This window comes from Macaca thibetana, chromosome 16 (assembly GCF_024542745.1).
Source record: "Macaca thibetana thibetana isolate TM-01 chromosome 16, ASM2454274v1, whole genome shotgun sequence".
NCBI classification, from domain to species: domain Eukaryota; kingdom Metazoa; phylum Chordata; class Mammalia; order Primates; family Cercopithecidae; genus Macaca; species Macaca thibetana.
In genome coordinates, this window is record NC_065593.1 from 18,855,164 (window position 1) to 18,869,457 (window position 14,294).

At 43.2% G+C, this 14,294-nt stretch overlaps 1 protein-coding gene across 3 annotated transcripts in view; it reads left to right on the top strand.

Annotated features, from left to right (window-relative positions):
• The window catches only part of METTL16 (methyltransferase 16, N6-methyladenosine), an 89,211-nt gene that overhangs the window by 51,517 nt on the left and 23,400 nt on the right, over positions 1 to 14,294 (top strand). For all 3 annotated transcript variants that reach the window (XM_050763557.1, XM_050763556.1, XM_050763558.1), the window contains one exon: positions 12,157 to 12,226. In XM_050763557.1, coding sequence (XP_050619514.1) covers positions 12,157 to 12,226 — 70 coding nt within the window. The remainder of the gene's footprint in view (positions 1 to 12,156; positions 12,227 to 14,294) is intronic.

The following is a 14,294-nucleotide window of genomic DNA, read 5'->3' on the forward strand; positions in this document are numbered from 1 at the left end:
AGGCTGAGGCAGGAGAATCACTTACGTGGGAGACAGAAGGTTGCAGTGAGCTGAGATTGCGCCACTGTACTCCAGCCTAGGCAACAGAGCAAAACTGTGTCTTTAAAATAAATAAATAAATAAATAAATAAATAGCTTGACAGTCCGGGTGTGGTAACTCATGCTTGTAATCCCAGCACTTGCAAGGCTGAGGCTGGAGGATGGCTTCAGGCCAGGAGTTCAAGACCAACCTGAGAAACACAGCAAGACCCTGTCTCTACAAAAAATCAGCCTGGTGTGGTGCCATGTTCCTGTAGTCCCAGCTACTCGTGAGGCTGAGGCCTGAGGATCACTTAAGTCCAGGGGGTCAAGGCAGCAGTGAGCTATGATCACACCACTGCATTCCAACCGGGGCAACAGAGCGAGACCTCAGTCAGTCAGTCAGTAGCTAGTGAGCTTAACAACAGTCCATGATTAACTAATTCTTTATTATTGGACATTCAGAGTTTTTCTTGTTTTCACTGTTACAAAGAACATACCACTTGTTTCTTACTGAACTGCCACCTGTTGAGGCTGTTATGAATGGCTACCTTTGATCTCTGTCTTCATCTTTGATTGGGACCCAAAGTAGGGTTGTCATTCAATAAAGGTGTTTTGGGTTATCATTACAGAGAATCGTGCCCCTCAACTTCCTACACAGATACCAGAGATAGAGAAGTATTGGGGGACAGATGGTGTACCAGCTTGTTCTCCAGGTAGTGCAGCATTTTTGCAATTAAAGCATGAAGGAACACTTCCCAGTTACGAGCTCCACAGGGGGTAGATGCTGCTATTTTGATTTTTCCTTCATAAGAAGGTAGGAAAAAGAGGGATAAGCAGCCTGAAAGATAAGGGACTACTTTATTTTATTTTAGTTAATTATTTATTTTTGAGACAGGGTCTTGCTCTGTCACCCAGACTAGAGTACAGTGGCATGATCACGGCTCACTGCAGCCTTCACCTCCTGAGCTCAAGCAATCCTCCTGCCTCAGCCTCCTGAGTAGCTAGGACCACATGTGCACAACACCATGCCTGGCCAATTTTTGTATTTTTTTGTAGAGATGGGGTTTTGCCACGTTGCCCAGGCTGGTCTTGAACTCCTGGACTCAAGTGACTCCACCCTAGCTTGACTTCCTAGAGTTTTGGGGTTACAGGCATGAGCCGTTGCACCTGGCCTTACCTTATTTTCTTTAATGAATTAGGTTATATGCATTTCATCATTTAAACTCAGGAATCATGCTTAGTTTAATCCCGTTCAGGATTGGTGTGGCAGCCTTGTTGATTGGTGTCTGCTCTCAGGTCTCAGGGAGAAAAGACTGGATCCAGCAGCTTGCGCCATGATGAGCTGGCTGTGTCAGCTTACATGGCATTTCTAAGACGTAGTCACTGCTTGGTTCTGCTTTTGCTGATGAAAGAAGAGAATTTTTTTTTTTTTTTTTTTTTTGAGACGGAGTCTCGCTCTGTTGCCCAGGCTGGAGTGCAGTGGCACAATCTTGGCTCACTGCAAGCTCCACCTCCCAGGTTCATGCCATTCTCCTGCCTCAGCCTCCTGTGTAGCTGAGACTACAGGTGCCTGCCTCCGCACCCGGCTAATTTTTTGTATTTTTAGTGGAGACGGGGTTTCACCATGTTAGCCAGGATGGTCTCGATCTCCTGACCTCGTGATCCTCCCATCTTGGCCTCCCAAAGTGCTGGGATTACAGGCGTGAGCCACCGTGCCCGGCCAAAGAAGAGAATTCTTAAAATCAACAAGCATGTATTTTGAGTTCATCTAGCAGTCTAAAAAGGAATAACAGGCTGGGCGCGGTGGCTCACGCCTGTAATCCCAGCACTTTGGGAGGCTGAGGTGGGTGGATCACCTGAGGTCAGGAGTTCAAGACCAGCCTGGCCATCATGTTGAAATCCTGTCTCTACTAAAAATATAAAAAGTAGCTGAGTGGGCCAGGCACGGTGGCTCGTGCCTGTAATCCCAGCACTTTGGGAGGCCGAGGTGGGCAGATCACCTGAGGTCAGGAGTTCAAGACCAGCCTGGCCATCATGGTGAAACCCGTCTCTATACAAATACAAAAAGTAGCCAGGCATGGTGGTGCATGCCTATAGTCCCAGCTATTTGGGAGGCTTAGGCAGGAGAATCACTTGAACCTGGGAGGTGGAGGTTGCAGTGTGCCAAGATAGCGCTACTGCACTCCAACCTGGGCAACAGAATGAGACTCTATCTCAAAAAAAAAAAAAAAAAAAAAAGTACCTGGGCATAGTGGCACGTGCCTGTAATCCCAGCTGCTTGGGAGGCTGAGGCAGGAGAATCACTTGAAACTGGGAGGCAGAGGTTGCAGTGAACCGAGATTGCGCCACTGCACTTCATTCAGCCTGAGCAACAGAGTGAGACTCCATCTCAAAAATAATAAATTAATTAACTAAAAGCCTTGGTTCCACTTGCTGGTTATAATGTAGTCTTTTGGCCGGGCACGGGGGCTCATGCCTGTAATCCCAGCACTTTGGGAGGCCAGGGTGAGCAGATCACCAGGGGTCAGGAGTTCAAGACCAGCCTGACCAACATGGTGAAACCCCATCTCTACTAAAATAGAAAAATTAGCTGGGCATGATGGCGGGTGCCTGTAATCCCAGCTACTCGGTTTGCTGAGATGCGGAGAATTGCTTGAACCCAGGAGACAGTGGTTGCAGTGAGCCGAGATCACGCCACAGCACTCCACCCTGGGAGGCTGAGCAAGACTCCATCTCAGAAAAAAAAAAAAAGAAAATAATAATGTAGTCTTTCTTATCCATGTCAAAAAGTGACTAATTAAAATCACTGATTAATAAGAGCATAGGATAAAAGTTCATTTTTAGTTATATAGATTCGAAGTTTATGATAGTTTAAATAGTAAATTTTCAGATCAGGTGGACATTAGGGCTGCTCTGTTGAATGTCTAGGGGCATTCGTTCTAGTAATTTATTATAGGCAGCAAGGTGTTAGATTTTACTACTTAGAGAACTTTTTAGGTAAGGTTCATAATTGCTTATACCCTAAACCTCTGCTTTCCTGTTTTTCTATATTATACTTCACTTTAGTTTTTAATGAGTTTCTAAATAACCGTTCCCCACTGAGGGGAAAAAAATTTTTTGGAGAAATGGTAAATTCCAGTTCTGAGTTAGGATAAGTACACGATGAGCCTGGAATATCTTCTAGTACCAGAAAGTAATGACATACTCAAAAAATGACATGTCGGCCGGGCGCGGTGGCTCAAGCCTGTAATCCCAGCACTTTGGGAGGCCGAGACGGGCGGATCACTAGGTCAGGAGATCGAGACCATCCTGGCTAACACGGTGAAACCCCGTCTCTACTAAAAAATACAAAAAACTAGCCGGGCGAGGTGGCGGGCGCCTGTAGTCCCAGCTACTCAGGAGGCTGAGACAGGAGAATGGCCCGAACCCAGGAGGCGGAGCTTGCAGTGAGCTGAGATCTGGCCACTGCACTCCAGCCTGGGCGACAGAGCGAGACTCCGTCTCAAAAAAAAAAAAAAAAAAAAAAAAAAAAAATGACAGAAGAACCTAGAGTGAGCTCAGGGCAAAGCTGGGACAACATGAGTTTCAAGATGAATGACTTATAACCCACTGAATAAGATAAATGAAATACATACAGGGGATAGTGTGAATGCCGACGAACAAATATAGAAAGAATAATAAACTTAGACTATTACATTACTAATTTCATACTTTTAAAATTAATTAGATTTTTCATTTATGTTATTTAATGTATGAGGTTGAAATACCAGATTGCCAGTCTTCAATGGTTTTTGACCTATAAAACAGTTTTTGACTTATAAAACAGTTTTTGACGTATAAAAATGTCAGTTGCATACAGTTTTAACCTAATTTGTGATTTTAGAGGCTCTTAAATTTTGCAACAATCATAGTAATAATTGATTCGTGGAACAATTGGCAAGGGGAAATTTGAAAAGGAACAGGATAATTACCTAGTTTCAAAGAACCACCCCCCCCTTTTAGGTTACTTACAATTACAAAGAGAAACGTAGGAGTTTACAGAGTAAACAAAGAGTTTGCTGTGTGCTCATTTCCTGATGTGATGCACCTGGAAGGACAAGCAGCACCTCCGTGCTCTTCTTGCCGAAAATGTGTAATCTGAATCTAACGACGTGGAAACTTCAGACACAGCGAATTGAGGGATTTTGTAAAAACAGCTCCTCAAAAACATTAAGGTCATGAGAGTAAAAGAAGACTGAGGAACTATTCCAGATTGAAGGAGGCTAAAGAGACATGACAAGTACACGAAATTCACAATCCTAATGGGCCTTGCATCAGGGGAGAAAATTGGGATAAACAGGTGAAATTTAAGTATGGACTGTATTCCGGATAATAGTATTGAATGAGTGTTAAGTTTTAGCAATTTGATAATTCTTCTGTGGTTACAAAAATGAATACACTTGTTTCCGCTGGGCGCAGTGGCTCACACCTGTAATCCCAGCACTTTGGGAGGCCGAGGAGGGCGGATCACCTGAGGTCAGGAGTTCAAGACCAGCCTGGCCAACATGGTGAAACCCCGTCTCTAGGAAAAATACAAAAATTAGCCTGTTGTGGTGGCACATACCTGTAATCCCAGCTACTCTGGAGGCTGAGGCAGGAGAACCGCTTGAGCCTTGGAGGCAGAGGTTGCAGTGAGCTGAGATTGCACTACCGCACTCCAGCCTGGGAGACAGAGTGAGCCTCTGTCTAAACAAAATGTTTAAAAAAAAAAACCCCAAAAACCAAAAAACAATACGTGCTTTTAAAATGGACATGCCAAAATATTACAGTTAATGAGACATGGTGATGTCCATAGCTAATTCTCAAACAGCTTAGGAAAACACACACACACACAGAATGGGTAAATGAAGGAAGATGTAACTGGTGAATCTGGGTGAAGGGTATACTGGAGACATTTGCACAAATCTTGCCACTCTTCTGGAAGTTTGAAAGTATTTCAAAATAATTTTTCTTGAAACCTACCATCTCAGAGGAATTCCTAAATGTTGTAATAAGTAGAGTGCTACTTTCATCATTAAAATAGTTTAATGGATTCAAAGTCTCTTGGGTGACTAGATCTTCCTTTTCTTCGTTTTTTTTTCCACTTGCATTTTGATTAGTTGTCACAAGATGCCTGTTGAGAGTAGCTAGGATCTAGTGGGTAGGCATATTTTAAATGTGCAGCTAAAATAGGATTTTTAACACATCCAGTGACTTCTGCTTTTTCCATAACAAATACAACTGTTGCTGTAAACAGTGTATATATGACATTCAATCTGAAATGATTCACTGTGTGGTATTCAGTTTAGTGCAAAGGTTAAAAGAAATATGAACTCCCTCCCAAGTGTCTGTTAATTGTCAATGGTATGTTTAACTCTTACTAGTCTTTCTTGTCTTCTAAATATTTCTTTTCCTTCATCTCCTGAAGAACCTTACGGTATCTTTTTTTTTTTTTTTTTTTTTTTGAGACAAGCGCTTGCTCTGTCATCCAAGCTGGGGTGCAGTGGCGCAATCACTGCTCACTGCAGCCCTGACCTCCCAGGCTCAAGCAGTCCTACCACTTCAGCCCCCCTAGTAGCTGGGGTCACAGGTATGCACCACCATGCCCAGCTATTTTTTGTAAGAGATGGGATCTTGCCATGTTGCCCAGGCAACTCCTGGGCTCAAGTGATCCACCTGCCTCAGCCTCCCAAAGTGCTGGGATTACAGATGTGAGCCACCAAGCCCATCCAGTATCTTTCTTTGTTGTTCTAGGCCATTTCTTGGCTTCTGATAGCTCCAATCTATTTAATCTGTTCAGGAGTGCTAGTTTTAAAGGAAAGTGTTAATTAACCTGTTTTATGCTATTATTTTATCAGCACTAATTGCTCCTTATTTTCTCTTACTTCATCTTGTTCATAACATACCCAAAGCTTTAAATTCCTGGTTAATGATTCCTCCATTTATACACTTGCTTTTCTGGTTTTTTTTTTTTTTTTTGAAACAGAGTCTACCTCTGTCACCCAGGCTGGAGGGCAGTGCCACGATCTCAGCTCACTGCAGCCTCCACCTCCTGGGTTCAGGCGATTCTCCTGCTTCAGCCTCCTGTGTAACTGAGACTACAGATATGCACCACCATGCCCAGCTAATTTTTTTTTGTATTTTTTAATAGAGACAGGGTTTCCCCATGTTGGGCAGGCTGGTCTCGAACTCCTGACCCCAAGTGATCCTCCCGCCTTGGCCTTCCGGAGTGCTGGGATTACAGGTGTGAGCCACTGTGCCTGATGATAGTTTCTTTTTTTTTTTTTTTTTGAGACGGAGTCTTGCTCTGTCACCCAGGCTGGAGTGCAGTGGCCGGATCTCAGCTCACTGCAAGCTCCTCCTCTCGGGTTCACGCCATTCTCCTGCCTCAGCCTCCCGAGTAGCTGGGACTACAGGCACCCGCCCCTTCGCCCGGCTAGTTTTTTGTATTTTTTAGTAGAGACGGGGTTTCACCGTATTAGCCAGGATGGTCTCGATCTCCTGACCTCATGATCCGCCCGTCTCGGCCTCCCAAAGTGCTGGGATTACAGGCTTGAGCCACCGCGCCCGGCCAACCTGATGATAGTTTCTTAAAGGGAACATACTATTTTTCTTCTAAACATTTTTAAACCACCAAATGAGATTTATTATCCTTTAAATAACTTTACTTGGGTTTAAAGTAGTTTAGCTATACCAATTATTTCTTTGTTTTCAAAGGGAAAAAGGATTGCCTAAACAAAAATAGGTGCAGTCACCTCGTGTTGAATTCACAATCAAGACAAAATATTTGTTGATGCCCACTATTTCTAACGTAATATAGTAGTATTTTTCATACTTTAAAAATAATTAATTTTTCATATATGTTATTTAATGTATGAGGTTGAAATACCAGGTTGCCAGTCTTCAACAGTTTTTGACCTATAAAATAGTTTTTGATGTATAAAAATGTCAGTTTTATACAGTTTTAACCTAATTTGTGATTTTAGAGACTCTTAAATTCTCTTAGAATTTTAGTCACTTGAGAATTCATCTTCGTAGTATGCATTTTGTATATAAACAATTAAATATTGAGTGTATATCCTTTAATCTGAAATTTCCCTTTTAATGCGATTAGGTGAATTTTGTGACACAGGTGATTATAATGCTCAGTGAGAAAGGCAGGAGACAGAATATGTATTGTTTGGCTAAATTGTTATAAAACAAGAAGGAAACGTGTAAAACATTACGATATTGTTAACTCTTATTTTATGTGCATTTGAAGGTATAAGATAACCACATTTATATGTTTCAGTCAGTCGTTCTGAGGTAAACTTAAGTGATTCCCATTTATGTGTGCAGTTGCATGAGTTTAGACAAAAGTGGAACATTTCTGTCACCCTAAAAAGTTTCCTGTTCCCCTCTGCAGTCTGTCCACGCTGTGCTCCCAGCTTCCTGTAGTCCTGATGTACTTTCTGTCCCAACAGTTTTGTGTGTTCTAGACTTTTCATACAAATGGAGGCATAGAAAATGCAGGTTTTGATTGTCTGGTTTCTTTCATGTAGCATAGCCATGCTTTTTTTGTGTCAGTGGCCTGTCCCTTTTGTTGCTAAAAAGGCTGAGGATACCACAGTTTGTTCATCCATTTGCCAGTTGATGGACATTTGGATCATTTCCAGGATTTGACTAGTAGGAATAAAACTGAACATTTGCTTATAATTTTTTCTGCGTAATTAAATTTTCCTCCATCTTAAGTAAATACCTGAGAGGAGGACTCCTGGTCCTGTTGTAAGTATATGTTTAACTTTATAAGAAGCTGCTTTTCAAAGTGACTGTACAGTATTTTACATTCCCACCAGGAATATCTGAGAGTTTCCGTTGACACCATTTGGTACTGTTGTCACCTTTTGAAAATGTATCTGTTCTCATGGGTGGGTGTAGTGGTCTCTCATTATGATTAGAATCTGCATTTCTCTGGTGGCTGGTGATAGGAAGCATCCGCGTGTGCTTATTGGTCATTCCCGTATCTCCTTTTTATTGCTTTATTAATCTTACTGCCTGGTCGTTCTTTTTTTTTTTTTTTTTTTTTTTTTTTTTTTTTTTTTTTTTTGAGACGGAGTCTCGCTCTGTCGCCCAGGCTGGAGTGCGGTGGCCGGATCTCAGCTCACTGCAAGCTCCGCCTCCCGGGTTTACGCCATTCTCCTGCCTCAGCCTCCCGAGTAGCTGGGACTACAGGCGCCCGCCACCTCGCCCAGCTAGTTTTTTGTATTTTTTAGTAGAGACGGGGTTTCACCGGGTTAGCCAGGATGGTCTCGATCTCCTGACCTCGTGATCCGCCCGTCTCGGCCTCCCAAAGTGCTGGGATTACAGGCTTGAGCCACCGCGCCCGGCCTTTTTTTTTTTTTTTGAGATGGAGTCTTGCTCTGCTGCCCAGGCTGGAGTGTAGTGGCCGGATCTCAGCTCACTGCAAGCTCCGCCTCCCGGGTTCACGCCATTCTCCCACCTCAGCCTCCCGAGTAGCTGGGACTACACGCATCTGTCACCTCGCCCGGCTAGTTTTTTGTATTTTGTTAGTAGAGACGGGGTTTCACCGTGTTAGCCAGGATGGTCTTGATCTCCTGACCTAGTGATCCGCCCGTCTCGGCCTCCCAAAGTGCTGGGATTACAGGCGTGAGCCACCGCGCCCGGCCTGACTGGTTGTTCTTTATAGATTCAGAGTACAGTCCATTGTCAAATGTGTTTTGCAAGTATTTCCTCCCAGTCTGTAGTTGGGTTTGCATTTTTATGAATCTCTTTTAAAGAGCACAATTTTGAACTTTTAAGGGCCTTTGTTTAAAATCAACTGACCTTATAAGTGAGTTATTTCTGGACTCTGTTCCATTCTGTTAATCTGTGTCTATCTTATGCCAGTACCATATGGTCTGAATTATCATAGCTTTATAGAAGTCTTGAAATCCGGCAGTGCACATCCTCTATCTTTGTTATTTTTTTTCAAAATTGTTTTCAGCCAGACATGGTGACGCACGCCTGTGATCCCAGCATGCTGGGAGGCTGAGGCAGGAGGACTGCTTGCGTGCAGGAGTTCGAGACCAGCCTGTGCAACATAGTGATACCCTGGCTTTGTGGAAAAACATTCGTTTTAGCTAGTGGCAATCTTTTGCATCTCCATATAAATTTCAGCCTCAGTTTATCAGTTTTCATGAAAATTTATGGTTGGGATTGTGTTGAATTTATAGATTAAGTTGGAAAGAACTGATACCTTAACAATAATGAGCCTTCCATTCCAACCTGGTTTAGCTGTTCATTTATTTAGGTCTTATCTTTCAGCAGTGCTTTGTAGTTTTCTGTACACACATTATATGAATTTTATTCCTAAGTATTTTATGTATTTTCATGCTACCATAAATGGCATTTTACAATTTTAATTTCTAAATTATGTATTGCTACTCTAAGAAAATACAGTTGATTTATTAGTATTTTACTGTTTTTTTTTTTTTTTTTGAGACGGAGTCTCGCTCTGTCACCAGGCTGGCCTATAGTTTTCTTATCATTGTAAGAAATGATATGATTTGTCGATGTAATACTGGCCTTATGGGCCTGGTGTGGTGGCTCACGCCTGTAATCCCAACACTTTGGGAGGCCGAGGTGGGTGGATCACGAGGTCAGGAGATCGAGACCATCCTGGCTAACACGGTGAAACCCCCGTCTCTACTAAAAATAAAAAAATTAGCCGGGCATGGTGGCAGGTGCCTGTAATCCCAGCTACTTGGGAGGCTGAGGCAGGAGAATGGCATGAACCCAGGAGGTGGAGCTTGCAGTGAGCCGAGATCGTGCCACTGCACTCCAGCCTGGGCGACAGAGTGAGAGTCTGTCTCAAAATAAATAAATAAAAATAAATAAATAAATACTGGCCTTATGAGTTGGGAAGTGTTCCCTCTTGTAAAATTTTTTGGAAGAGTTTGCATAGAATTAATATTTTTTATTCCTTAAATGTTTAGTAGAATTCACTAGTGAAAGTGACTTGGGTCTGGAAAGTTTTTAATACAAATTCAGTTTCTTTAATTGATAGAGAACTATTCAAGTTATCTATTTCTTTGTCAGGCACAGGGGCTCATGCTTGTAATTCCAGCACTTAGGGAGGCTGAGGTGGGTGGATCAGCTGAGGTCAGGAGTTTGAGACCAGCCTGGCCAACATGGTGAAATGCTGTCTGTACTAAAAATACAAAAGAAAATTAGGAGGGTGTGGTGGCGCATGCTTTTAATCCCAACTACTGAGGAGGCTGAGGCAGGAAAATCGCTTGAGCCCGGGAGGCGGAGGTTGCAGTGAGTGGAGATCACGCCACTGTACTCCAGCCTGGGCGACAGAGTGAGACTGTCTCAAAAACAAAAAAATTAGCTGGGCCTGGTGGCACACACACATAATCCCAGCTACTTGGGAGGCTGAGGCAGGAAAATCGCTTGAGCCCAGGAGGCGGAGGTGGCAGAGAGTCCAGATGGTGCCACTGCACTCCAGCCTGGGCAACAGAGCAAGACTCTATCTCAAAAAAAAAAAAAGAAAAAAAAAAGAAAAAAAAAAACTATGCAAGTTATCTATTTCTTCTTGAGTAATCTTGGGTAGTTTGTGTTTTTGAAGGAATTTGTTTCATCAAAGTTGTGAAATTTGTTGGCAAAAAGTTGTTCTATACTCTCTTCACATCCTTTAATACCTGGAGGATCTGTGGGACGTCCGCTCTTTCAGTTCTGATACTGAGAGTTCGCGTCTTCTTTTTTTCTTGACTTCAAGAAAATTTGTTTTCAAAGAACCAGCTCTTGATTTCATTATTCTTCTCCATTGTTTGTTTTCTCTTTCCTCAGTTTCTGCTCTAATCTTTGTTTTTTCCTTTCTTCTTCTTACTTGGGTTTCATTTGCTGTTGTTAATTTGGTTTACAAATCATTAACTCCGTCAGCATGTGTGACCTTCGATCTGTGTCTCATCAACTCAGCAAGACGTTGGACTGTGTTCGAATTTCTTTTCCCTGTACTGCAGTCTGGGAATTTCCTTCAAGCAGGAAGCTCTGGCAAATGCAGACTCACCTTGTTTGTTTCTGGGACTGTAGGTCTGCACTGCCAGTTGTCCAGTGTCTGAAAAACAGCTCTTTTATATGTTTTGTCCAGTTTCCTGGTTGTTTATGGTGGAAGGGCAATTCCTGTAGTAACTCATCTTTCATGGGCTGAAGCAGAGGTCCTTTACAAACTTTTCAGAATAATCAAAGAAATAAATTCTGTCTCTTTACCTTTTAATCAGTTCAGTCCAACTTCTCCACATTCCTTCTTCTGGATTTGTTTTTACTCTAGAACAAATTGATTTCATGATCTGTTGAAACTCATTATCTATCCTTAAATTACTTGCAGATGAGGACATCTCACAATATAGGTTCATGCTGGATCTTATAAGTTCTCTTAGTATGATGTTTTTGTTGTTCTTTATTTTCTAATTTCTGTCCTAGAGCTAAACAGCCTTCATTGTAAGCATGACAGATGAGACTGCTTTACTCAAATATTTAATATATAGCCCTGAAGCACTGGAGAGGCTAAGTGCATTTTATATATATATATATATATATATATATTTTTTTTTTTTTTTTTTTTTTTTTTTTGAGACGGAGTCTCGCTGTGTCACCCAGGCTGGAGTGCAGTGGGGCGATCTCGGCTCACTGCAAGCTCCGCCTCCCGGGTTTACGCCATTTTCCTGCCTCAGCCTCCGAGTAGCTGGGACTACAGGCGCCCGCCACCACGCCCGGCTAGTTTTTTGTATTTTTAGTAGAGATGGGGTTTCACCATGTTAGCCAGGATGGTCTCGATCTCCTGACCTTGTGATCCACCCGCCTCGGCCTCCCAAAGTGCTGGGATTACAGGGTTGAGCCACCGCGCCCGGCCTATATATATATATATATATTTTATTAAGTTGCCTTGGGCTTGTTTTCCATCATTAGATTTGGTCTTTGTCTAAATACATTATATGCAATTCTTGTTATTTTTCACTTGTGACCTTACTCAGTGTTTGTTTGTTACTATTCTCATCTTATTCACTTGAATAAGCTTAGTTTAAAATTTTAACCACATAAACAGTATTTACTTGTCTGATTTTTTTTTTCCCCTAGATGGTATAGCTGTATGCTGGGAAAGAAATGCAGCCTGGCGCCTCTGAAGGAAGAGCTTCGCATACAAGGGGTGAGGCTTCCTCATTACTGTTCTCACGTAGCTACTTTTCTTTGTATCCATGGGGCACAAGTACAGTTTTGCTACATTGATATATTGCATTGTGGTGAAGTCAGGGCCTTCAATGTAACTATCACTGGAACAATTAAGCAACCTCCCATCACCCGGTCTCCCGCTCCCCAACCACAAGTCTTCATTCATCCATCATTCCATACTTTGCTTCCATGTGTACACATTATTTAACTCTACTTAGAACTAAGAACATGTGGTGTTTGTCTTTCTATGTCTCAGTTGTTTCACATAAGATAATGGCCTCCAGCTGGCTGGGCACGGTGGCTCACGCCTGTAATCCCAGCACTTTGGGAGGCCAAGGCAGGTAGATCTCGAGGTTAGGAGATTAAGACCATCCTGGCTAACATGGTGAAACCCTGTCTCTACTAAAAATACAAAAAAAGTAGCTGGGTGTGGCGGTGGGCGCCTGTAGTCCTAGCTACTTGGGAGGCTGAGGCAGGAGAATGGCATGAACCCGGGAAGCGGAGCTTGCAGTGAGCCGAGATTGTACCACTGCACTCCAGCCTGGGCAACAGACTGGACACAGGCTGTCTCCGGACAGACTCCGTCTCAAAAAAAAAAAAAAAAAAAAAAAAAAGATAATGGCCTCCAGTTCTATCCATGTTCCCGAAGACACAATTTCATTCTTCTTTATGGCTGAATAGTATTCCATTATATGTGTATACTACTTTTTTTTTTTTTTTGAGACAGAGTCTCGCTCTGTCGCCCAGGCTGGAGTGCTGTGGCCGGATCTCAGCTCACTGCAAGCTCCGCCTACCGGGTTCCCGCCATTCTCCTGCCTCAGCCTCCCGAGTAGCTGGGACTACAGGCGCCCGCCACCATGCCCGGCTAGTTTTTTTTTTGTTTTGTTTTGTTTTTTTAGTAGAGACGGGGTTTCACCGTGTTAGCCAGGATGGTCTCGATCTCCTGACCTTGTGATCCGCCCGTCTCGGCCTCCCAAAGTGCTGGGATTACAGGCTTGAGCCACCGTGCCCGGCCTACATTTTTTTTTTTTTATCCAATTCTTTGTTGATGGATACTTAAGTTAATTCAAGTCCAGATATCTTTTCTTTCTTTTCTTTTCTTTTTTTTGACCAGGTCTAGCTCTGTTCCCAGGCTGGAGTACAGTGGTGGGATCATGACTCACTGTAACCTTGACCTCCTGGGCTCAACCCATCCTCCCGCCTCAGCCTCCTGAGCAGCTGGGACTCTAGGCACATGGCACCATCCCTAGCTATTTTGTTTTTTTTTTATTAGTAGTGATGGGGTCTTGCTGTGCTGCCCAGGCTGGTCTCAAACTCCTGGGCTCAAGCAGTCCTCTCACCTCAGCCTCCCAAAGTGCTGGGATTACAGGTGTGCATCGTTGTACCCCACCTAATGATTTCTTTTCCTTTGGAACTAAGTCTTCTAGTATTTTGTATACTTTCAGGTATTACATTCAAGTCTTTAGCCCATCTTGAGGTTATTTTTCATATATACATATACTTTTTTCTTTTTTTTTTTTTTTTTTTTTTGAGACGGAGTCTCGCTCTGTCGCCCAGGCTGGAGTGCAGTGGCCCGATCTCAGCTCACTGCAAGCTCCGCCTCCCGGGTTTACACCATTCTCCTGGCTCAGCCTCCCGAGTAGCTGGGACTACAGGCGCCCGCTACCTCGCCCAGCTAGTTTTTTTGTATTTTTTTTAGTAGAGACGGAGTTTCGCCCGTGTTAGCCAGGATGGTCTCGATCTCCTGAGCTCGTGATCCGCCCGTCTCGGCCTCCCAAAGTGCTGGGATTACAGGCTTGAGCCACCGCGCCCGGCCACATATACTTTTTTCTTTCTTTCTTTCTTTTTTTTTTTTTTTTTTTTTTTAGAAATGGGGTCGGGGTAGGTGCAGTGGCTCACGCCTGTAATCCCAGCACTTTGGGAGGCCAATGCAGGCGGATCACAAGGTCAAGAGATCGAGACCATCCTGGGCAACATAGTGAAACCCCATCTCTACTAAAAATACAAATATTAGCCAGGCATGGTGGCGGGCACCTGTTGTCCCA